General features: G+C 42.3%; 1 protein-coding gene across 1 annotated transcript in view; it reads left to right on the forward strand.

The window, feature by feature from the left end:
- The window catches only part of fbxo41 (F-box protein 41), a 58,682-nt gene that overhangs the window by 25,321 nt on the left and 6,405 nt on the right, over positions 1-26,956 (forward strand). The window contains exons 3-5 of the mRNA XM_056280928.1: positions 13,119-13,326; positions 22,240-22,313; positions 25,160-25,545. Of these exons, the coding sequence (XP_056136903.1) occupies positions 13,119-13,326; positions 22,240-22,313; positions 25,160-25,545 (668 nt within the window). The remainder of the gene's footprint in view (positions 1-13,118; positions 13,327-22,239; positions 22,314-25,159; positions 25,546-26,956) is intronic.

A 26,956-nucleotide genomic window follows, 5' to 3' on the forward strand; every position in this document is an offset into this window, starting at 1 on the left:
TTATCAAATGTCTTGAGGAAAGAAGTCATCATACAAGATGTTCTGTACAGTCTGTTCTGAATCAAAAATACCTTAAGTTCAGGGACATCTGGGTAGCATAGTGGTCTATTCCGTTGCCTACCAACACCAGGATCACTGGTTTGAATCCCCGTGTAACCTCCGGCTTGGTTGGGCGTCCCTACAGACACAATTGGCCATGTCTGTGGGTGGGAAACTGAATGTGGGTATGTGTCCTGGTTGCTGCACTAGCGCCTCCTCTGGTTGGTCAGGGTGCCTGTTTGGGGGGAGGGGGACTGGGGGAATAGTGTGATACTCCCACATGCTATGTCCCCCTAGTGAAACTCCTCACTGTCAGGTGAAAAGAAGCAGCTGGCGACTCCACATGTATCGGAGGAGGCATGTGCATGTGCAGCCCTCCCCGGATTGGCAGAGGAAGTGGAGCAGCGACCGGGATGACTCGGAAGAGTGGCGTAATTGGCCGGATACAATTGGAGAGAAAAAGGGGGAAAATGAAAAAAATAAATAATAATCATTTAAGTTCCATTTATCCACAGGCAATTCATAGTGATTGTTCACAGTTAATACTGTTTGATGAATTTTTAAATTGTCTAATATTTGTTCATTTTACTTTTTGGTGCACCAGTTCAACTGGATGTTCAGGCTTTGTCAAAGAAAGGTTGTACTATGTGCTGTACATTGCTCACCAACAGTAGACTTGCTTACTCAGAGTGAGATTATGTTGAGAGTGGCATTTCATTTCACAAAGATTTAGACATTTACCTCTGTGCATTTACAAGACCAGTTCAGATGTTGTGCCTCATCAGCAATGTGTTGCAACCTGAAATGACAAGGTGCCATGTTTGCTGTTAGGCTGATCAGAATACACTGCATGGAGTGGCCAGTGAACACATTCTCAGGGTCACAGCAGGGTCTATAGGTGTGGGCTTTTTGCTGTGGATGTCAGTGATGTGATGGGATGAGAAATTTGTGAGTCCCTGAGGCTTGATGAATTGATTTGTAGACTAGTGTCATGAAGAGACAGAAGCTTGGACACCCTCTCCTCCGCTGGATACATCCCTCACTATGAGCGAATGTTGTTTCCAAGGCCTTTAAGGCAGAATTTCTCTCTTGGACATCTGGTTGGAGCACTGGTTTAGCTCTGTGCTCCAACCAGATGAGCTCTGTGCCTCCAAAGCCAGTAGGGATCAAGCATTTTGCCTAAGGATACCTGGACAGACAAACATTAGGGGTTGGGCATCCACCCAGGTCACATTTTTCAACAGTTTAAGATAGAAATAACAGAATGCACTGCAATTTTGCTGTCAAGTGTGGGCTGTGTCATGCCTTATTGGGAAGTCTAATTCAAGGCTCGTCTTTTTTTTTCATTTTTTTTTTTTTATCCAGAGCTATCATAGGGTTATATGAGTGCTGTGGTGCATATGTGCGCATGGATAGAATTGCATTTGTGCCCCGCAGTAGCTTAAAAAAGGTAAAATTCCCCATTTAAAAAAAAAAGGCCTATCCAGAGTGAATGCTCCCCAGAGGTAAAGTACTGTATATTAAGTCAATCTATCAAAGAGCTGTTACTGCATATTTGCCTTCTGGATTGATTGGTGTTTTAAAATATTCACAGATAATTTTAATTTCACTTTTTCCCAGGGAATATACAGCCGTAAGAAGCAAAACTACTATTTATCTTTCATTTTAAAAAGCACCTCATAATCACCTTGCTAAATGTCCGTGGGTGGATTGACTGAAGTAATCATATTTGGATGGGGATTTTGAAACGAGAGAGTGAGGAAGCAGATGCTGAGCCACTGGGATATATTTCCCTTCTCTGACTGATCACAGCCAAGTCTTTGGATTAGTTGCTTTTTAGGAAGCAAGTCTTGCCCCTCGGTGGGGGAGGGGGTTTAAAATTTGGGGTTGATGAATGTGTTAGGATAGTGAAATCATTTTCTGTCTCTTTGTGCATATATGTCTGATATTCATGCATTTTTCACCTTATTCTGGGGACAGATATGTTTCTCTCATTCTAGGACTGTATTTTGTGTCTCTGCTCTCCCTTCCTTCGCGTTATGCTTCCCTTCATCCTGCATGTCCCCGGATGCCCCTTTTCTCTCCTCCTTTTCATCTCTTTCTGTCTCAAAGCATATCTTCCATCGCCTCTCATCTAATCTCACTTGTACCCTTTTCACAGGCCACAGCCTCACATGCTGCACTAATCTTTTTGTGTTGATCTCTGTCCAGGCAAGCGTCTGTGCGCGCAATTGCATGAATACATATAAATATTTTGTAGGTGACAGGATGTTTCTGACTGAATGTGTCTCGCCCAAAACACAGCCAAACAAATAGAAAACGTCATTCCCTGGCTCATTCGAGCCAGGTGTCAAAACAGAATGGCATACGTGCAACTGCCTCATTTTAAAGCAGACAAAGCAAACTATTTATACAACACCTTTCTATTCTTTATCATACATGCTTTTCAACCAATCATCTCCGCCTGTGAATGTCAACCATGAATAACTTTGAATTAATGGCCAAGGATGATGAAAATGCAGGGATGCTGACCAGTGATCATAATTAACATTGAAACAGTACACTATAGAGGGTCATGACTTATTCATCTGGCCTGTTATGGCCAGAACTACAGAAATAAAGCAGAGGAACTACTTAAATCTCTGTCAGGTCTGTCAAGTGAAAGAGTGAATGAAACTATACAATCGAAGAGTTGTTGCTATTCAGTAACTTGTTTTGGTGGAAGCAGCAATATGAGTCATTTATTGAGCTTTGCACTACCCATTCCCATATACTACATGCTGTAGGAAAAGACAGCAAGAAAAGACTGCAAACTGCTTTTCATCTCCCTTAGCATCTGGGTAAACTTGTGTACATATTTGTTGCATTGTGGTGGGAATTCTGAGGTGGGAGCGTGCCACAAGAATGAGGTGTGTGTTTAGGTTTGGCTCGAGGAAACCATAAACCACCCATTAGATGACTGACCATTTCTCTCTTTCTCTCTCACACCTCCTCTGCTTCAGCGTGGCTGCAGATTTCAGGTCACTGTCTGTTACTTTTGGATGGTCTTCTGCAGTGATCTCACGGTCTGTCTGGGCTCCTCTTCCTGCTTTCCCCTTTCTCTCCAGTTACCCACATGTCCCTTGATCTGGCAAGGGCAATTTTTTTTCCCCAACTGTTGCTGTCCTTCCTTTTTTTCTCTTTTTCTCACCTCTCATGGTATCCTTCAGCTCTCCTTTCTCTACTGTTCACCTCCCAACTCCATCTTGTTCTTTTCATCGCTCTCCTCATTCTTCTCTATCTCTCTCTCTCTCTCTCTCTCTCTCTCTCTCTCTCTCTCTCTCTCTCTCTCTCTCTCTCTCTCTCTCTCTCTCTCTCTCTCTCTCTCTCTCTTTGTATCAAGGGTTCAGACTGCTCCTGTCTTTGAGCCCTGCGTTGTGAGGTGCAGTCAGTCGAGCGGTATGGCTGCCAGGCAGCAAGATGCATTAATTCAATGTTCCCTTTTGGGAAGACATGGAAAAAGAGAGGCTTTTTAGTGTTCCCTTAACAATGTTGTCTGCACACCCTCTTAAAGTGAGAGCATACTGTATACCTATGCTGTAGACTGTAATTAGATTGCAATAGTCTCTATCTTCAGCAAGAACTGGATGATAGGGGGCACTTACCCCCAACATAGGCCATTATTGTAAATAAGAGTTTGCTCTTAATTAACTTGCCTATTAAAATAAAGGTTGATGATGATAGATATAGGCTAAGTTTGCAAATCATTGATTTTAGAGCATTGTATGAAATAATCACACTGACCTAACTGAGGCTGTTGCTTTATGCTACATTGAACATGGCATATCTGTTCACAGCTGTGGGGCACAGAGTATTAGTACCTCTAATGAGCTACCCCATAATCACAGACCTCGCATCATATGAGAGCACCCTCAAACTTGAGACAAACTAGAAACAATGACAACAAAAACTATACCCAGAATTTCCCTTATTTGTCAGTAGCTTGCAGCTGTTTGTAGTGAATAATCCTAAAACATTAAACATCAAGTTCAGACTACCAAACCATATGAAATGGTAGTTTACCTGTATTGTGAAGCATACATGTCTGTATTATAACTGTTTTTGGAGTCATACAGAGTATGCACTTCAGCAGGATGCCCAGTAGAGAGGATGAACCAGTAATGGATGGTGCAGGGCTGAGCTATATTCTCTGAGTGGTCTACTGAGACATGGCCAACACATGGTGCACGAGGACCTCCACCAGAGCTTCCGAGATTCTCCGGCATATTCAGTTTGCTTTTAAACACAGGGTTGTTACCTTCATTTCTAATACAAGCCTGACAGGGCTGACAATCTCTCCAGGATTTGAGGGAGGTGCATCTTGTGTTGTGCCACTACAATCCTGTGTCAAACGATTATTTTTGAAAGCCCCTAATTTTGTTTTTACATTGCAGGAGACCTCTCATCCTCCCATCTCCCATGTGTCACTGTCTACAGTTAACCATGTGTTGTGTTGCTAAGGGACCACTTGAAGACACACGTCTGTTAGCATACGCTTCTTTACTTGAACAACACACGTCACACTCCTTCTCCCCTCTTACAGTCACCATGACAGCCCCTTTCACCTCCCATGATACATTGGAAAAGAGGCCCTGCCCCTTCCTTTCCCCATCTTTCAAGATTGTGTTAGGGCATTGTTGATATGGCCTCTTTTTTATGTTTTGGATATGTGGTGACGTGATTTTTTTGTGGTAACTACAGATTCCTTATTACTAAAACTGACACTGATCACAATAATTTCCGGATGTTCCCTGAGAGAGCAGGAGAGATGATGAGGAGTTTGAGAAACTATGAGGACAGCATTTTCAGTTCGTCTGTCTCACCATTTTCTTAAAATCTGTGTACTTCAGTTGGAAATCTGTATTCATTCCCCTCCCTCATAATTAAAAACGCTCTCTAATTTTGGAATTCTGTTTTTGAGATCTTTGCCAGAAGACAGGAAATGTTAAGTGTGTCAGACACAAAACTAATTTTAGTCCCAGTATGCCCCATTTTAATTTGGCTTTACTGCCAAGATTGGAATGGATTATTATTATTTTAGAGGGCAACGAGCTGAAGCTTTGAGAATAAATGAGATTCAACAATATCCTTTAATGGCCTCCATTATGTGTTTACGCATGTAGATAAGGGCAGGAATCCATGTTGGAATTTCCATGTCCAATTTTGTCTAGTGCACTATTGGCTGAGATATTTAAAGAGGAAAAAAACAGGGAGCAGAAGCCAGTTAAAAATGACAGATTTATACATTTTATGTCCCTGTACTTAGTGTGCCGTGATGGTGCCGGTCTGGGCTCATGTCTCATACACTGACCTTTTAGTTTTTCCTTTGGCATTGTCAGAGACAAGGCAAGATGGCCTTGTTTAGCTCTCCTGGCTACATGCTGTAGACAGCAGTGGCTGGCACTGTGTATAAGGAGATAGAAACATACAAAGAGAAGCAAGACAGCCTTGCCATATGACGCCTGCGTCCTCTTGGGAGTTCTATAATGCAGCTCCACATTAACAAGTGAGGAGAATGAGGGAGGAGTTGCAGATGTGGGGATCAAGGCGAGAATGACAAGATATTCAGAGATAAAAAGAATGTGTGGAGTGGGTCCGGCTGGAAAAAACATGAACGTTCACTATGAAAAGAATGAAAGTGGGAGATGCATTTTGTGTTTGTGTGTTGCACTCTCCATGTCTGTCACTGATCTATACTGTATTGGGCTGATATTGTCCCACAGTATGTGCTCATGATGATTTTAGTTAGCTGGTCTTGACTTCTGTAAATGTACTGCTTAAGAATGGGGTTTGTTTCTATCAACATAGAATCAGAATCAGGATAATGTTTATTGACCTACATGGAATTTGACTCCGGTTTTGTGGCTCTCTCAATGTCCTTAACATAGAATAACAACACTACAACACAACAATCTCCAGATATATACACAAGGATTGACTTATACAGGCAAAATAAGAGGTGATGAAGTGCAATGGTGCAGAGAATATACATAATTTATATTGAGGTTGCTCATGATGATCTGGATATTGCATCTTAGCTATTGAGTCTCACCTGTTTCACGCTTTAACTTTAAATTCTACCAGATAGAAAGCTTGTTGGAGATTTTTATAATTTCTCATTAATGAAGAAATTATCACCATTACCAGATCATGCACATGTAAGGACCTCTAAAATCTATTGTACATACGTTGTGGTACGTCATTTACCAGCATGCTTTGTGTCTTGGATATTTCCTATGTTCGTGTGGGTTTCGAAACATGTGGACCAAGGGAATGTATTTGTTCTTTGTATTTTTATTTGAATTTTGTTATTAGCCAATGATGTGGTGTGGAGTTGTTATGCCCGCGAAATCGCGAGGTGCGCAACGGTCGATCTCCTCACGAAAAGGGAGGAGTTTGAGTTTCCAAGCAAGACTCCGAGGAGAGACGTCCATTTTTCTCTACTGCTCCGTCTCAGTACCCGTTTCACGGAGACTTTATACACAGCCGTGTACTAGGCCCGCATTTGAGGTCAGGAGTGTTGCGATTGGCCCACGGTCGTATGCTTGCTGGTGGGGTTTGTTTTAGTCCGATTATTTTGTTTATGCCCCATAGCCAGTGTCGCCGCTAGCTAGCTAAGTGGATTTAGCATCCAGTGCTAGTGTGTTAGCTGACTAGAGTTGTGGAGGCTAGCCAGAAGTCATCGGGCTGCGCTGGACAGTGATCTAACTAGGGGAGCCGCTCTGCTCCATTCCTGGGACTTGTCTGCTGTCCAAAGAGGACTCGCTTCATCTGCTCTCCGGCGCTGGGCCCACCGGAGGACCATTATCTTCGCCAGGGTTGTCTGAACATTGCAACCTGTGGCCATCTTGCGGGTGGAGGCCGCTACCAGGGAGCTGACACCTGCCAGCTGCTAGGCTAGCACTACGCCTTCCATCCTCTGGACTGCACACAGCCTCCCGGTCGAGGGAGCGATGGGTTGTGAGTAACCCGAAAATTTCATTTATACTGACACACACACACTTTTATCTCGTCACCTGGGCATCGTAGCGGTGGCTGCCTTGCCCTCCGCTCAGAGAACTGCTTTAATGTGCACCAACAGGCCCCAACGGAAAGCGCTGAGTATTTTTGTGTTCTTTTGATACTTTCTTCCTGTTTATTGTGACCAGTTGTCACACCCTGTGTAATTTCAATTAATGTTTATTTAATCAACAATACTACACTCGTGTGGAACTCTCTCTCTTTCTCTCTCAGTATTATCAAATAAATCCTATTATTATTAATTATATTTCGGGTGTATTGGCAGCTCATTTACTTTTAGAGTGCTGGTAATAAGCTTGTACAGTACTTCAGTACACAGCAGGGTTATAAGATCTGCCTTAACCACATGTTTGTTTAATTCTGGGAAGATACACCATTCACTAGCCTTAGGTAAGTGTAGTATTTTCACAGTGGAGGCACTGCACTACTAAATTGATAATTATCTTGGTTAATTATTTCTATTATCATTTATCACTAATATTGTCATTAGTGGCACTAGCCTACTAGTACACAGGAAGTTCAGCCAGCTCACCATTCCACCGCTGAGAACTCAGGATCCAATACAATCCATTGGATTGGATTGTAACACTTAAGTAACTGGTAGCATTAGGCTTTTGTCTTGTTTAAATGTGCTTGGCGTTGCCCACCAGTGAAAAAGGGGTTACACACAAATATCAGGATTGGAGTCATATTGGTGATTATGACACCGAAGCAAAACTTCATGTACAGTCAGATATATAGATTTAGGAAGGCAATGATACCGATATGTTCTGCATTATGAGACATTATTCATCAGAATATGGAATATGTGATGGCCAGAGAAAAATATGGTTAAGAAATATTAGCACTTCTCCTCCATCCCCATTACAACACACTCCATTGCACACACTGGGCTGGTGAGTGCCTCGAGCTGACGGGAAGTCCTACAGCAACCTGTTTGTGTCAGCAAAGAAAAAACAGCTGCTTTCCGCTCTCTCTCTCTCTCTCTCTCTCTCTCTCTCTCTCTCTCTCTCTCTCTGTCTGTCTCTGTCTCTCTCTCTCGCTCTCTCTCTCTGTCAGCTCAGCCCTAGTTTGTATGTCGGAAAAGGATGGAGGTGGTTCTATCAAAAATGTGGCAAACGAGAGGCGTCAGGGTAGCGTAGCAGTCTATTCTGTTGCCTACCAACACGGGGCTCACCGGATCGAATTCCCGTGTTACCTCTGGCTTGGTCAGGCATCCCTACAGACACAATTGGCCATGTCTGCAGGTGGAAAGCCGGATGTGGGTATGTGTCCTGGTCGCTGCACTAGTGCCTCCTCTGGTCGGTCGTGGTGCCTGTTCGGGGGGAGGGCAAACTGGGTGGAATAGCGTGATCCTCCCATGCCCTACATCCCCTTGGCGAAACTCCTCACTGTCAGGTGAAAAGAAGCGGCTGGTGATTTTACATGTATCGGAGGAGGCATGTGGTAGTCTGTAGCCCTCCCTGGATCGGCAGAGGGGGTGGAACAGTGACCAGGGCGGCTCAGAAGAGTCGGGTAAAAGGCCAGATACAATTGGGGAGAAAAAGGGGGGGGGGTATACAGTGCATCCGGAAAGTATTCACACCCCTTCACTTTCCCCACATTTTGTTATGTTACAGCCTTATTCCAAAATGGATTAAATTCCTTTTTTTTCTCCTCAATCTAAATACAATACCCCATAATGACAAAGTGAAAAAGGTTTTGTAGAAATTTTTGCAAATTTATTAAAAATAAAAAACTGAAATATTTCATGTACATAAGTATTCACACCCTTTACTCAGTACTTGGTTGAGTATTCAAAGGAATTGAATCGAGTGCAGTTGGACTTGGTATATATCCGTGAAGACATTTCGCCTCTCATCCAAGAGGCTTCATCAGTTCGTGCCTTTCTGGCTAGACCATTTCTGACTAGACTAGTCAGAAAGGCACGAACTGAAGAAGCCTCTTGGATGAGAGGCAAAACGTCTTCACGGATATATACCAAGTCCAGTTGCACTCGATTCAATTCCTTTGGATAACCATGACCTGGATGAATGAGTACCTTCATGGACATACTTGGTTGAGGCACCCTTGGCAGCGATTACAGCCTCAAGTCTTCTTGGGTATGAAGCTACAAGCTTGGCACACCTACGTATATTAGGGGTATTTCTCCCATTCTTCTCTGCAGATCCTCTCGAGCTCTGTAAGTTTAGATGGGGAGCGTCGCTGCACAGCTATTTTCAGGTCTTTCCAGAGATGTTCATTGGGGTACAAGTCTGGCCTCTGGCTGGGCCACTCAAGGACATTCACAGACTTGTCCCGAAGCCACTCCTTCATTGTCTTGGCTGTGTGCTTAGGGTCGTTGTCGTGTTGAAAGGTAAACCTTCGCCCCAGTCTGAGGTCCTGAGCGCTCTGGAGCAGGTTTTCATCAAGAATCTCTCTGTACTTTGCTCCACTCATCTTTCCCTCGATCCTGACTAGTCTCCCAGTTCCTGCTGCTGAAGATCATCCCCACAGCATGATGCTGCCACCACCATGCTTCGCTGTAGGGATGGTATTAGCAAGGTGATGAGAGGTGCCTGGTTTCCTCCAGACGTGACGTTCAGCATTCAGGCCAAAGAGTTCAATCTTGGTTTCATCAGACCAGAGAATCTTGTTTCTCATGGTCTGAGAGTCCTTTAGGTGCTTTCTGGCAAACTCCAAGCGGGCTGTCATGTGCCTTTTACTGAGCAGAGGCTTTCGTCTGGCCACTCTACCATAAAGGCCTGATTGGTGGAGTGCTGCAGAGATGGTTGTCCTTCTGGAAGGTTCTCCCATCTCCACAGAGGAACGCTGGAGCTCTGTCAGAGTGACCATCGGGTTCTTGGTCACCTCCCTGACCAAGGCCCTTCTCCCCCGATTGCTCAGTTTGGCTGGGCGGCCAGCTCTAGGAAGAGTCCTGGTAGATCCAAACTTCTTCCATTTATGAATGATGGAGACCACTGTGCTCTTTGGGACCTTCAAAGCTGTAGTCATTTTTTTGTACCCTTCCCCAGATCTGTGCCTCGATACAATCCTGTCTCGGAGGTCCATAGACAATTCCTTTGACTTCATGGCTTGGTTTCTGCTCTGACATGCACTGTCAACTGTGGGACCTTATATAGACAGGTGTGTACCTTTCCAAATCATGCCCAATCAATTGAATTTACTAGAGGTGGACTCCAATCAAGATGTAGAAACATCTCAAGGATGATCAGTGGAAACAGGATGAACCTGAGCTCAATTTTGAGTGTCATAGCAAAGGGTGTGAATACTTATGTACATGCAATATTTCAGTTTTTTATTTTTAATAAATTTGCAAAAATTTCTACAAAACCTTTTTCACTTTGTCATTATGGGGTATTGCGTGTAGATTGATGAGAAAAAAAAGGAATTTAATCTATTTTGGAATAAGGCTGTAACATAAAATGTGGGGAAAGTGAAGGGGTGTGAATACTTTTCGGATGCACTGTATGTATATATATATATATATATATATATATATATATATATATATATATATATATATATATGGAGAACAAACCCCTCTTAGTTACTTATGGATAGGGCCCTACCAAATTCACGGTACATTTCGCTCAATTTCACGGACCTAGTTTCTCGAAAATCACAGATTTCACGGATTCCATAAGAAAAATGCGACATTTCACGGCAATGATTAAATTACACTTTTTATTCACACAGGGCCTTAATAGCCCAGCCTACTGTACACAGCATAACCGTACTAGTGGTTGAATGTAATCATTGAGCATCCTGCGACGGTGCTTGGCTTCATGCTCTGTCTCTGCGATGAAAATACTTGTCCATGTTTTGACACGGCCCTCTCCGCGTCCACAGAGTTCGTCGGGATTGACAGACAGCGCCACGCTACTTTAGCAAGATGTGGTAGCCTAGATTCGGAGGATTTCCAAAAAGCTAGCACTGGTAAAGTTGTGTCCACCTCTTGTGCGATGTGTTTGTAGTTCGGCAATTCCAGCCTACAGTTTTTGTCAAATCCAGGAATGTCCGTGCTGAGTGATTTTAAATCCACCGTCAAAATAAGTATTTGTGCAGGGTCAAAAATGCGCACTGCTTTCAGGAATTCGGCCGCTGGTTGTTTAAATCTACTTTGCGTAATGTTCTCGTTTGACTCGTCTCCGTAGCAGTAATACTGCCTGATCTTTCGTATCATGCCAGAAAACAAGTGATGAGCACTGGCATTTAAATCTGCACGCTCGGAGTGAATTTCATTCGCCTGTGCTTCTGCCCAAAAGAGCAAATCCATGACCCTGTTGTGCGCCTTGTGAATTAATACATGTCGAGATTCAAACCAAGTGATCAAGTCCATTAGCTTAGTGGCATTTTTGGAAATGAATTTGACCTCCTCATTCAGGTGAGGATCGTGTAAAAGATTTAACAGTTCGGTCAATGCCTGTGTTCGGGGTGTCAGTGCGAGCTCCTGTTCCACAAAATCTGCGTAAAAGTCCAGATGAGCTGCGTGATACTGTACAGCCCGAAACCACGAGTTCCATCTCGTAATCACTGGTTCAGGTGGAAGGGCAATTTTCCCCACCGTTTCCCCTGTCTTCTCTGCAATGCTTTCCCGATAGTGTAGTTTGCGACTGGGACAATGCTTAAACACTTTTTTGACGTAGCTCACTAACTTATCTACTCTAGGAAACTCAGCTCTCCACAACTCACTCACCAGAGAAATAATGTGGGCATTGCAAGTGATATGCACCGAGTTTGGCATGAGACCCTGGAGTACAGATTTGTATGACTTCGTCATGTAGGTTGCATTGTCACTAATGAAAGCAGATACTTTGTTAAAGTCTGCACCATATTTTGTGAGGGTTTTAATTATGGCTTGTGAAACAGTGGTATAGTTTACAGCATCCAAGTAAGCACAGTCGGCCAGCACTGCTGTTAGAGTTCCAGTCTCAACATCTTCCGTCTTGTCCGACATGAAATCGAAAATAACATGCAAAACATAATTGTCCTGCTCGTCGGTGGACTCATCCAAAATAATTGAAAACGATTCACGTGAATTTATGATAGATTTTACCTCTTCAAATTGTGCGTCAAACAGCTTAGGAAGGTAGTCTTGTCGGAGCTTATTTGCACTGGGTAAACCGCCCGCATTTCTCACATTACGTTGAAGGTAGTCCCTCAGTTTCGGGTGATCAAGCTTCTCCAGCGGTATGTTAGCACTAGCAAACGCCTCAACAAGCTCCATGGTCGCCAAATGTCGAGACTCGGTGCTCTCGGTTGTTTTCTTAAACATCGATGAAATTGTTTTTTGCTTCTTGTTGGTTCTACCTTGTGGTTCTTTTTCGGCAGCCCTCTTTTTGTTGAGATGAGTTTCACTTTCCAAGTGACGCTGAATCGTTGCTCGTCGACTGTGATCTAAGGAGATATTACAACTCGTACAAAATAATTTTCCGCCATCAGCGTGTAAAATATGTTTTCCAAACTCAATTACTCTGTCGTCTGCAGTCGTGTTTTTTGAGGTTTTAGATTTCGACATCTTCAGTACGTTAGGGCCTAAGCTAACATGCTGACGACAGCTAACTCAAACTATGCTAGTAACAAAAATGATCATTGCGACCACCCCGGATGCTCATTTAACCAATCAATGTCTTAGACACGTGAATGCTTTTATTCGCGCATCCAAAATGTCAATCATGTCAGCACAGTAGTTTCTCAAACTAGTTGCGCACTTAAATTCTGCATTTCACTGCATTTCACGGCAAATGGTCAATTACACGGGAAGAGGCTGATTTCACGGTCCGTAACGCGATTTTCACGGCCGTGAATTTGGTAGGGCCCAACTTATGGACATATTAGAAGACTAAACAACATGTGCTCCTGATAATGACAGCACTGTAATGTCTCTGGTAGATAGACAATATATGCCTTTGTAGCTGTCAACCATCACAAACCATGAAGAGATAGTTAAACTGGTAAGTTTTGTCAAAGTCTTAACACATCCCCTTTGAGATACCACTTTTCGTCTGCCCTCCCAGGGAGGTCGCCCAGATCGACCAATTCCTTCAGGAGACTGCAGCCCGTGAAGCTAATGCCAAGGTGCGCCTGCAACAATTCATTGAGGAGCTGCTGGACCGCGCTGACCGGGCCGAAAAACAGCTGCAAATCATCAGCAGCTGTGGGACCACACCCAACGGCAGCCTGGGCCGCTGCAGCGCCCAGGGCTCGAAGGGAAATGGACGGCAGGTGAGGAGGAGCTATAAGGGTTTCAATAGTGTTGTCAGATGGATTTGAGGTCTGCTACTATTTTAAACCTTTTGCCTTTCATCGTCTGATCAGAGAATGTTTCTGACTCGTATAACAGTTTCTGTTTGGGAACGGTCAGTGCAACAAAAAGACCAAGTGCATTTTGAGGCTGCTTGAAGGGCTGGTTCAGGGTATTAGCGTTCATTCTCAACTCAGCTGCTTTCGAATAATGTATAAGCATTGGTAGTATTGATTATTGTCCCTGTTGTAAAGCATGATGCAAAACTATGAAAGATTTAAATGTGCTTGAGATAACATGTGTACTGGTACATAAACATCTTAAGACTGATTGAGGGACTATGATCATGAATAGGGTCTGCTGAATTTCAAGTCAACGTACTTTTCTTTATTAAATATTCCCTTGCCTGTTCCAGAAAATTAGAGTTATGTGTTGATTTGTGACGTTGCCAGCCTGGGTAATTACACAGAAGCGAGACAGTTTTATTTATCATCAGTTTGAGTTCTTTGCCCGAGACTAATTTTCAACTTTTTAAAGTCATTCCGTTTTTGTCATTTTACTTGAAATTAGAAGAGTTCATAAAACTTCCTTCATTAAATTTCTTTTTTTGTTTAAAGTTTTTATTGAGTTTCTTTAAGGAACGAACATAAATACAAATGATAAAGTACAAAAGGCCAAAAAAAAGAAGAGAAAAACAAAACAAAAAAACGAACATAAACAAGAACTAAAACAGTAATGAATTAACAAAAGTACAGCATCATCTCTGCAGCATTTGCGACATTAATGATTGTATTGTAAAGTCTGTCAGCATATCATCAGTCCTTGAAGGAGTCAGCAAGTGACCCATTCTACAGCTCAAACCTGGAAACCAAAGAGATGTCCCTAAATGAATAATCTTGGTGCAAACAGCTAAACATCCAGAATGACTTTCATATTTTGGACTTTTTGCTTTGGGACAACAATGTATCCCCAGAGATTCCACGACATGCCTTAGTCAGGCTAGTCTGACAGATTAAATAGATGTGAATATTCTTTACCCGGTTCATTTAGGAAAGCATTTTGGGGAATGTCTTTGCTCTATATGCTGGTGATTTTTTTTTCTTTTATATTTATAAATTTTTTAATCCACTTATAGAAAAGAAAGAACAAAACACAGGGGAAAAATATATACAGGTAGGGAGTGGTTTTTTTTTTAACAACATAATCATTGATTTGTGAAAATAAAATCAAGCCTATGGGGTGCTATGTAGTCAAACCCTTTTTTCCAGTATAAGGCTAATTGTTCCAATTTATGATTGACAGACACTGTTATCCTCTTCATTTTATTAATGTCCATTGTAATTTCCATCCATGTGTTTAAAGTTGGGCTCTCCCGTGATATCCATTTCCTGGTAAGAGTCTTTTTACAAGCCACCAGCAGTATATTCATTAAATATTTATCTCCTTTCCGCCGTTCTTGGGGTATATACCCAAAATATATGGTCTTACTATCTAGGAGTATTTCACATTTAAAAATGTCTTGTAGGGCATTGTGTATCATTTTCCAGTAGTCTCAGAACAATCCCAGAAAATATGGTAGTGGTTTGTTTATTGGTTTCCACAATTTCTCCAGCAAACAGGGAGGTTACTATCATAATGTGATTTCTGAGATGGTTTAATAAAATACCTTATCAGATTTTTCCAACTAAACTCCCTCCATTTCTGCGAACTAATACACTTGTGTTGATACCTCCATATTGTTGTCCATTCTTCCTCAGATATAACTGTCCCTCCTTCTTTCTCCCATTTTATTTTAATGTATAAAGTCGAATGTGTTTTAAAATTTAACAGACCCTTGTATATGCACGAAATGATTCTACTATCAGTATCTGAATTATATGCTTTTCTAAACAGTTCTATCAGACAAGTACTTGCCTTGGTTACATTTTTCATCTTCATATTAACATAATGTCGCATCTGCAGATACCGATAAAAGTCTTGTTTTTCAAATAAGTGTTTCTTTTTAAGCATTTCAAAACTCAGCAGTGTTCCTTCTTTCATTATATTGCATAGAACTGTTATTCCTTTAGCTGTCCAGTCCTTAAATATAGTATCTAGCTTATTTGGTGTAAAATCTGAGTCATATGTACACCATTTAAGAATTACAATATCTCCCTCTAGTTTATATTCTTTTATAATAGTTTTCCATGTTTTGAGAGTGCATTTCACCCATGTGTTATCCATAGTATTTATGTAACTTTGTAGATTGTTATTAGCTAAGGTTGCCTGTATGGGAATGGATGGTATCCTCTCTTCAATTTTTCCCATTGAGCATCACATGATGGGTTGCACCAGCATATCATAGCTTTCATCTGTGCTGCAAAATAATAATCTCTAATAAAAGGTAGGCCCCACCCCCCCTTTTCTTTGGCCAACTGCAAAGTTTTGAGACAAACCCTAGGTCTTTTACCTTGCCATATACGTATGTACCTTGATAAAATTTTGTCCCATTCATTGAATTGGTTTTGGTTAATCTCTATTGGTAGGGTCTGAAAGAGATACAGTAGTTTGGGCAATATATTAATTTTAATGGATTTGATCCTTGAACTGAGACTAAGGAAATGAATTAGGTTCCATCTTGTTATCCATCCATCCATTATCCGAACCACTTATCCTGTTCTCAGGGTTGTGGGGATGCTGGAGGCTATTCCAGCAGTCATTGGGTGGCAGGCGGGGGAGACACCCTAGACAGGCCGCCAGGCCATCACACAGGGCCAACATACACACACACATTCATACCTAGGGTAAATTTAGTATGGCCGATTCACCCGACCTACATGTCTTTGGACTTTGGGAGGAAACAGGAGCCCCCGGCAGAAACCCACGCAGACAAGGGGAGAACATGCAAACTCCACACAGAGGATGACCCGGAACGACCCCCAAGGTTGGACTACCTCAGGGCTCGAACCCAGAACTTTCTTGCTGTGAGGCGACCGCGCTAACCACTGCGCCACCGTGCCACCATCTTGTTATGTCTTCCTTAATTTTTTTTTTCCTGGTCATTTTGTTATGTCTTCCTTAATTTTTTTTAGTTATAGGCGAATGATTGTATTTGATAGTTTTGCCAAATCTTTTGGCATGTTGATGCCCAAATATTTGAAAGACTCCGTTTGGCATGTCAAAGGGTATCTACTTTCAATTTCTCTTGGTGGGCTATAGTTATATGGGAATAATTGGGTTTTATCGATGTTGATTATGTATCCTGATAATTGACCATGCTGTTCAAATCACTGCGTCAATTTAGGTAAAGAGTATGTTGGTTGCCCTAGATAGATCAAAATGTCGTCTGCGTAACAGGCCAATTTATGCTCTGTCCCGTTAATAATAATTCCCCTGATATCTTCATTTTGTCTACTGTATTGAGCTAGTGGTTCCAAATATAATGCAAAGGGTAATGGTGACCATGCACAGCCCTGTCTCGAGCCCCATTTAGGGTAAAATTATTTGATAAATATCTATTAATTTTAATCCTAGCAGTGGGATTATCATATAGTGCCTGTATAGTTTTGATAATTGTGTCATGGAAACCAAATCTGTGTAGAACTCTAAAGAAAATTCCAGTGAACCAAATCAAATGCCTTTTCAACATCCACGCTTTTCACTATTGCTTTATTTTTTTTTTGTATGTGATCCATAATGTGTAGTGTCCTTCTTATATTGTCTTGTGTTTAACGTTGTTGTATAAAACCTGTCTGATCATTATTTATCAGTGTGGGTAGGAATTCTTCTAATCGTTTGGCCATGATGGAGGTAAATAGTCTATAATCTACATTAAGAACAGATATTGGTCTAAAAGTCCCACATTCCATTTTATCCTTGCCTTCTTTCGGTATAGCTGAGATTATCGCCTCCTCCCAGCCGGGCGGCGTTTGTCCTTATTTAAAGCCCAGTTCAGCGTGGGGAGTATAACAGGAGTTAACTCATTTTCAAATTATTCATACCACTCTGCTATATAGCCATCTGATCCTGGTGACTTGTTTGATTTAAGCCTACTAATTTCAGCTTTTAGTTCACCTTAAGTTATGTCTGCAGTCATCGTTTTATTTTGTTCTTCATTTAACTCGAGGGAATTCAGGTAGGTAGGGGCGTCTGGGTGGTGTAGCAGTCTATTCTGTTGCCTATCAACACAGGGATTGCCGGTTTGAATCCCCGTGTTGCCTCTGGCTTGGTCGGGCATCCCTACAGACACAATCGGTTCTGTGCGTAACTGTAGTCCACTGACTTCCGGTTTCTACTGCAGTGGTCATACCAGTTTGGCGGCACGGTGGCACAGTGGTTAGTGCAGTCGCCTCACAGCAAGAAGGTCCTGGGTTCGAGTCCCGGGGTAGTCTAACCTTGGGGGTCGTCCGGGGTCATCTTGTGTGGAGTTTGCATGTTCTCCCCATGTCTGCGTGGGTTTCCTCTGGGGGCTCCGGTTTCCTCCCACAGTCCAAAGACATGCAGGTCAGGTGAATTGGCCGTACTAAATTCTAAATTGTCCATAGGTATGTGTGTGTGTGTGTGTGTGTGTGTGTGTGTGTGTGTGTGTGTGTGTGTGTGTCTCTGTGTCTGTGTGTGTGTGTGTGTGTGTGTGTCGGCCCTGTGTGATAGTCTGGTGGCCTGCCAAGGGTTTCTCCCCACCTGCTGCCCAGTGACTGCTGGGATAGGCTCCAGCATCCCCATGACCCCGAGAGCAGGATAAGCAGTTCGGAAAATGGATGGATGGATGGAATTCAGGTAGGTGTCAATTTGGGTTACACTTCCCCATGGAACTTTAGAATATAGAGTTTTGTAAAACACTTCAAAAGCTTCCTGAATCTCACTTAATTTATTTTTTATCACTTTTTTCTTGGATCCCTAATTCTATGAATTGTGTTTTCTGCTATCTTCTTTTTTAATTTCCATGCCAGTATTTTCATAGATTTAGATCCATTTTCATAATGTCTCTGTTTCAGAAACATTCAATTTTTCCTGATTTCTTGTGTAGCCGAACTATTAATTTTGTTCCTATTTTTCTAATTTCCTCCAATGTATTCTACGTCAAGCTCAGTTTATGTTTTTTTTTCTAGTTCCTTCAGCTTGCTTTTGTAATTCCTCTGTAATTCCTATGAGTTTCCCTCTTAAGACAGCCTTTAGAGTATCCCATAAAATGAGAGGTGAAACCTCGCCATTATCATTGAATTCTAAATAAAGGCTTATTTCTTTTTTTAATTTGGTCCTTAAAATTAGGATCATTGAGTAGACTTGAATTTAGTTTCCATGTAGTACTCTTTGGTCGTAGGTCAAAATCAACAGCTAAATATATAGGTGCATGGTCACTTAAAGCTATTGTTCCTATTCCACAGGTGTTTATTTTGTCTTATCTTTTCCAAATGTTATATGAAATAGTCTATTCTTGTATATACAGAGTGGGGTGCAGAATATTAAGTGTAATCCCTTCTGTTAGGGAAAAAGTCTCTCCATATATCAATTAAACCCAAATCCTCAAAAAGTGTGTTAACTTTCTTATGTAGGGACTTTGTTGCATGGGTTTTTCTACTGGAAGAGTCTAGCTTTCGTTGTAATTGTAAATTTAAATCTCCCCCACATATCAGAAGACCTTCTGTTTCCATTATTATAATATCCATAATTTTCTGGAAGAAACTAATATCACTTTCTGGGGGTGCATATATCTTCAATAGAGTAACTGGATTCCCATCTATATTCCCCCTTACTAGAATATATCAGCCCTCCGTATCTCTCATTTCAAATACTTTCTCAAAATTTAGCTTGCTTGAAATGAGAATAGCAACTCCTCTCTTATGTGCTGATTTATATGAAGAAAAAAAAATAGTGAAGCCCTTTTTCATGCTCCTTATCATTTAAGAGATGTGCTCCGCTTTAGTACCACAGCCCGTTGACATTAGAAAGTGCAAATATGCTCCGGGAACTAGATGTGTGTATTGTAGGACCTTGTTTTTTTTTTTACGTTTCAACCCATCCATCCGATTTTTAGAATTTACACTGGAATGGATTAAGGTAGTCGAGAACGAAGGAATGAATGCAGTTTAAAGCTTTTACCATACTGTGCAGATCTTTTACATAACCTATCAGAATTCCAGACAATACATTTGAAATCCCTCAAACCAATAAATCAAAGTCAGAATTCGGGTGAAAGTTTTTCATCAGTCATGGATCCTGCCTTAAAACCTTGGGTAAACCAGTTAAAATATAAGACTATTTTGCTCTGGAATTAATTTTCTGGGTTCAGCGAGATGAGGTTTAAGACACTGACTCAGTTTGATAGGCGACTGTGATGTATTTTGTCTGCGACAGCCTGCACAGGGACCCCATTCCCATATTAATCCTGATTAGGAATATTCACAGACAGTTCCTATTCATAAACGTGTCATCTAGGAAAATTATTATACAACACACCATGATAAAGAGGTGTGATGTGTCACAGGCACTAATGTGTGTTGCCGTGGAAACCAATGCCTTCTCTTGTTTAAACCTGCGAGATAATTTTTTAAATCTGTGAACTGTAGCAGAGACCTATTTGAGAAATAAATAATTTTTTGGCCAATTATTTGGCTGCTTTACACAATAATCCACTGGTTGTTCTTTTTGTTTTTTGTTTTGTTTTGTATTTTTTTAGATCCTGGCATTAAATGCCAAGATCCTGCACCCCTAAGCTCATTCACCTCCCACTTTGATCCAAGATTGTAATGTTAAGTGATTGTATGACAAATGCTGTCATACATTTATGGAAGAGCATGCTGTTTAGCCTGACAGTGACCTGAATCGTCGATAACTGTTTCAAAATGTCTTACAATTGGCATTTCAGCAAATTGTATGTCTGTGTGCTAGTGTTGCACATGCTTGAGTGCAAACTGTCTGACACTTGGTACACTGTTATTTGTCTGTCTTGGTGTAGACAGCAATATTAAATCCCACAACCCCATCCAACTATTAATCTCTTCTCCGTGTCACTACTGGCCACACTGGCAATAGTCAGCAAGGTCAACCTCATCTTCCAGGAGACAGGTTCCAGTAAAAGAAGGCAATGAGATATCTTAAGGATTAACATTGGAGAAGGGTGGGGGGATTGATGGGCAGATGCTTTGCATTACAGGCCATTTCTGGGAGATATACCCCCTTTCTGCCCTCCCTGCTGGTTGATTGGATGTAAGGACCATCAGTGCTGTCTGTCTTTTTTCCTCCCTGGTCTGTTTTCTCAGACACTAGGCACAGATCTAACACAGCATGCATGTTCGTGTTTGTGTGCATTACCACCTTGGTGCATCACTGACTGGTTTGGCAAAAAAATTGAATTCCACCTGGCAGTAGTTCATTCATAAACACCCACTTCACTGTACAGCCATTGCTCAGGTTGCTGTGAGTGCTGTGAGGAAGAGTGGCACAGAGGATTTAGTTGCAGGTCAGCAAAAAGAAGAGTCCACTCCCACATACAGTTATATGATCTTTATTTTAGCCTGTCAACAGCATTAGAGCTCCAACCAAACTCCTGAATGATTGCAAAGATGATGGTGGTTGTTCATATGACCAACCATCTATTTGGCTTAATAGAACGGCAGATGAACTGTATTTAATATTTGGATGTACTGCAGGGTTCTGCAACATTTTATCATTATTATTATTTCACAAAACACTGTAAATGTTGCTTTTCTACTTGTCCCTGCTCCCCAATCACATATTACTAGTTATTCCCAATTGTCTAGCGGGCTTCCTATACCTAATCCTCATCTATGACCATCAATTTGCTGTGATCTCATTGTGGTTGGAAAAGGGTTTGCAACCTTCCTTGTTCCTTTACTATAAGCCTAATGCATTCACCAATCCTGCTGCAGACGCTTAAACCATTTTTCTGTTTATAATGAGATGCAGGCAAGCCCTTTCTTACTGAGATGCCGAGTGTCTTTATTTGTCAGCCCTTGTTGCTCACTAAACACCTTGATTGAAATTATATTTGACAAAAATTGCCACTTCTAAACCCTATTTTTAAAGAACAGATTATCAGAAAAGATTTACAGTTTGATTGTAACTGTCTGCACACATTTGCATGTCAATAGCAACAGTAATTTGCATAAACCACCTTTTTATTGCAATCGCTTGTGACTTCACCATAGAATATTTTTGAAGATGGTATGGGATTATAATTATTAGAGGTTAGGTTTATGTTTTTAGGACAAAAAATAGATTTGAGTGATCACACACAAACACTTGTAGTGTTATACATTGTTTCCCTTTCACACAGAAATACTGAACATGATGCAGTTAAAGTTAAAGAAGTAACTGTAGGGCATCTGGGTAGCGTAGCAGTCTATTCCATTGCCTACCAACAGGGGGATCGCTGGTTCGAATGGTGTTACCTCTGGCTTGGTTGGGCATCCCTACAGACACAATTGGCCATGTCTGTGGGTGGGAAGCCAGATGTGGGTATGTGACCTGGTTGCTGCACTAGATCCTCCTCTGGTCAGTCGGGGCGCTTGTTCGGGGGGGGGGACTGGGGGGAATAGCGTGATCCTTCCACGCACTATGTCCCCCTGGCGAAGCTCCTCACTGTCAGGTGAAAAGAAGCGGCTGGTGACTCCACATGTATTGGAGGAAGCATGTGGTAGTCTCCAGCCCTCCCCAGCTTGGCAGAGGGGGTGGAGCAGCGACCAGGACAGCTTGGAAGGGTGGGGTAATTGGCCAAGTACAATAGGGGAGAAAAAGGGGGGAAAATATATATATTAAAAAAAAAGATGTAACTGTAGCACTTCGTGGACAGGTCTTCACTGGGAGCAAAAGGGACATCTTATGTTAGCACTTTGCCTTCTGCTTTTGGTTCCCTCTCCCTTTGATCCATATCCTTTCTTTTCGTCTCTCTCCAGAGAAACTCCAGCCTCTCTGGGGGCACTCGGGGTATGTACCAAGTGTCTGACCGACGTTCCTCCCCCAGCACAGGGTAAGTCAGTGCATTACAACGTGGATTGGTTTCACTCAGCCAGTCCTCTGTCTGTATGGCTAATGCTTTCTGCAAGTTAGAATGGAAGCTCTCTGACTGTGCAGATTGGACCAAAGTAGAAAAAACACAGGAACCACTTTGTTGTAAACAGGGGCATCACTTAATGGGGGGGGGGGAGCCCACGTACAAGAATAGAAGAAATAAGACCCCTTGGACCCTTTTTTGTTCATCCAAATTAGGCAAGTTAAGATAAGGTAATTGCTTTACTAATGTGGTACTAGAGAGTAGTTGATCCAGCAATTTATAGTTTGAAATGAAATTTAGTTGGCTAATTAATTGGTTTTTCATGAGATGGATACACATTTAAACTCTGGCCATTGACAGGAATGAAAATTTGTACCTTACATTCTTGGCTGTGATTTTCATCCACTCGCTCCCAAAAGGAGGTATGCAAATGGTGTTGCTTCTCTCCATTATGCAATGAAAAGCAGAGGAGTGAGGGAGGAAGAAAATGAGCTGTCCTACTTTTTACGAGGCTTATTCCAAACTACTTGCGTTCTTAGTTGTTTCTCTTTTGTCTAAGGATGGAAGTTAATAAACATACTGTGGCGGTAGGTCGACTGCAGTTCATAAATGCAGCTGTTTTCTCTTCTTCAGGCCAATTTGTGGCTGCTTTTCCTTGAGTGGTTCAGTGGTTCCACTGCCTCTGTAGCAATCTTTTTTTAATTCTCTGAGACATAAGATTCAACATCATCTGTTCAAACTTTACCTCTGCTTGCTCAGATGGATCTCATGGACTGCAGTCGGGACTGAGCTAGATGTTATGAAGGACATCTAAGAGCCCAGTTATTCTCTCTCCAAAAGTTTTACAGATGGTACAAAGAGGATATTTTCTTGGAGGTTTCACGTATGCAGCAGCAGACTCTAAGGTTTAGTGACTTGCAGAGTGACCTTTTACATTATCAGGGTCAAATTAAAAAGCAATATCTCGGTAATTTGCTTATTTTGGCTGAAGTCCAGCTTTGAAGACACCATGCCCCTCTTGTGTCAGTCTTTTTCCATACGGCTTATACCCAAAGTGTATTTCAGATTATTATCCCTAGTAGAAAAGATATGCTACAAATGAGTTTGAATTCAATTCCCAAAAGATAATACGACATGGACATTTATTATGTTTCTCATGCTGATGATAAAATAAATAACTCACAAACATATGCATGCATGCAAAACATACAGTGACGGGGACACTGTGCTGTAGGAGATGCCGCCCTTCAAATGAAACATTAAATCAAGGTCCTGACTAACTGTGGTCATTAAAGATCCCATGGCACTTATCGCAAATACTAGGGGGTTCCTCTGTCCTGGCAAAGTTCCCAACCTGGCTCTCTCCATCTGGCCACCTCATCATCCCCCTGTGTAATTGGCTCAATGTTTCCTCCCTCTCCACCTCAAGCTGATGTGTGGTGAGCGCTGTAGTGCAAAATAGCTGCCATGCATCACCCAGGTGGGTGCTACACATTGGTGGTGGTTGAAATGAGTTACCCCCTTCACTGTGAAGCACTTTGGGTGTCTAGAAAAACGCTATATAAATGTAATGATGATGATGATTATTATATCTATCAGCCATCTGATGTGCATGCTATTAATGTAATAACATTAGAAACAGTACAATGAAGCTAGCAGTCTTTTGGCATGCAATACAAATCAAATGCTTCTTTAAGCTTCAGGTAGCACTTAAGACAACATGTCTGTGTTTTGGAAAATCTTTCTGTACCCCATTTTCCCATATGTTATAGAGACAGCCCTCGGTTACTGAAATTAACAATGGTATAATGCCCTTTTTCACAACTATATAGACAAAGTTCATATGAAATTGTTCAACAGATACGTTGATACTTTTGATTGGAAAGGAGTGACCACGGAAAATATTATTTGGATGATTATGATACTGCTTTTAAAGGTTTGTCTGGAAAAACAGAGGCAGGGATCCTCTCCTTTACACTGATCATAACAAGACAACACATCTGCTTTGGCTCATAGCTATTTTCCGGAGCAATGTCAGTATACCCCCAAGGTTGGACAACCCCGGGGTTCGAACTCAGGACCTTCTGGTCACCTCACAGTAAGAAGGTCCTGGGTTTGAACCCCAGGGTTGCCTAACCTTGGGGATCATCCCAGGTCGTCCTCTGTGTGGAGTGTGCATGTTCTCCCCATGTCTGCGTGGGTTTCCTCCGGGTGCTGCGGTTTCCTCCCACAGTCGAAAGACATGTAGGTCAGGTGAATCGGCCATATTAAATTGTCCCCTAGGTGTGAATGTGTCGGCCCTGTGATAGACTGGTGGCCTGTCCAGGGTGTCTCCCCACCTGTCACCCAATGACTGCTGGGATAGGCTCCAGCATCCCGTGACCCCAATTGGGATAAGTGGCTTGTATAATGGATTGATGGATGTCAGTATAGTATTTTTATGTCGTAATTGTCTGCTGAGCTTTTGTCTGCTTTGCTATGGTATGGTCAGTAGACATCTCAGTCACAAAAGGTGTTGCTGCCAAAAAAATTTCTCTAATAACACCTGTTTGTGCTGGCAGGTGTTTGTTTATTGGGTGACCCGTGCTATAGACTGGAGGTACTACAGCCCAGAGAATCCCCACAGTGGTTTTTATCATGAAAATATTCAATCTGTAATTTATGATGATATTTTTGTATATTTTTTACAGTGTTTTCATTTTTATAAAATGTAATATCATCATGCATTGTTCAATTCTGTGGAATGATAGAAAATAAATAATTCATTCAACTATTGCATTATTTGAAATTCTTTCTCACCGATGGACCTTTTCTTTTTCCAGTGCATCAGGGCACATCAAGTCAGTTTCACAGGGCTCTGGGGGTTACGACAGTGACAGTGTCGAGATGCACCCCATGGAGGAGTGTCCCGAGGCGCAGTATTACCACGTCCAGTGCCGACTGGGTGAGGGAGGCTACGAGCGTTCCCCCGGGGTTGGGGGGGTGTCTCGGAGCTGGGGCCTCCGTAAGCAAGCAATACAGAACTGGCAGCGGCGGCCATACAGGAACAGCACAGAGGGGGAGGAAGGAGACGTGTCAGACGTGGGCTCCCGGACCACTGAATCAGAAGTGGAGATGTGGGAGCAGGAGAGGAGGGCTGTGGCAGAGGTTCAACAGTCTGCTGCCCCCCACCTTCACCATGGCAGGGCTGGGTACCGCCCAAGCACAGGTGAGAGCCTTGTATGGGGCTAGCTCACTAATGGTTTAATTTCTATAGCTAATTTTTTTTGTTTTTGCAATGAACAATTTTATTAACGTTTTTCAAAGAGAAAGACAGAACAGAAAAAGAAATATCAATAATTAATAATGGCTGTTTTTTTAAAAATCTGCTTCCAGTCCAACTTATACGTTGTGCGTACCAGGGTGTTCTGCTGGGTATACAACTTACTGTTGTACGGCGGTTCGAATCTCCGTGTTATCTCCGGCTTGGTTGGGCGTCTCTACAGATACAATTGGCCATATCTGCTGGTGGGAAGCCAGATGTGGATATGTGTCCTGGTCGCTGCACTAGCGCCTCCTCTGGTCGATCGGGGCGCCTGTTTGGGGGGGAGGGGGAACTGGGGGGAATAGCGTGATCCTCCCACGCACTACATCCCCCTGATGAAACTCCTCACTGTCAGGTGAAAAGAAGCGGCTGGTGACTCCACATGAATTGGAGGAGGCATGCGGTAGTCTGCAGCCCTCCCTGGGTCAGCAGACGGGGTGGAGCAGCGACCGGGATGGCTTGGAAGAGTGGCGTAATTGGCCAGATACAATTGGGGAGAAAAAGGAAGAGTGGGGTAATTGGCCATATACAATTGGGGAGAAAAAGGGTAAAAATCCCCCCAAAAAAAAATTGTTCCTAGAAAAAAAATTTTGCTGATATGGATATGAATGAGGCTTGTCCTATGTCTACAGTTTTTTTTCCCAAAAAAATAGGAGACTGCTTGATGTAAATGCTATAGTGTCAGACTCCTATGTGTGTGTGTGTGTGTGTGTTATATAAATGCGTATGTACTATGTGTATGTGTGTACATTATCTCGGTTTTCTCACCACACTTGGAGCCAAATGAGGGAGCCAGTTTTGTGCACACACTCACTGCCAACAGAGTGCACATCCCTCTGTTCTGTGAATGGCCCTGTCCTGCCAAGATAATGACTAACCACTACCTTTTTTTTCCTCCATCTGCCATGCTTTTCATCATAAACACCAGTTGTACTCTGACTGTTCAGAACAGAGCAGAAATGGGCCAGAACATATGACGTATGAAGCGTATAAATATAGTCTGTGAAAAGATTCCTGTCATGGTATAGTTACATCAAGTTAAAGGTTTTCTTATGGCCCAACACAGTCCTTCATTTGGGAGAGTAATTGCAAGATTTCATCAGATGGTACGATTCTACAAAGCACAGTTTTTTCAAACCATCAAATGCACTGCTTGACTTTTAAGCATATTTGTCAGGCTTAAACGTAGATTTTGTGTGTGTGTGTGTGTGTGTGTGTGTGAGAGAGAGAGAGAGAGAGAGAGAGAGAGAGAGAGAGAGAGAGAGAGAGAGAGAGAGAGAGAGAGAGAGAGAGAGAGAGAGAGAGAGAGAGAGAG

Source organism: Lampris incognitus, chromosome 5, assembly GCF_029633865.1.
Source record: "Lampris incognitus isolate fLamInc1 chromosome 5, fLamInc1.hap2, whole genome shotgun sequence".
NCBI classification, from domain to species: domain Eukaryota; kingdom Metazoa; phylum Chordata; class Actinopteri; order Lampriformes; family Lampridae; genus Lampris; species Lampris incognitus.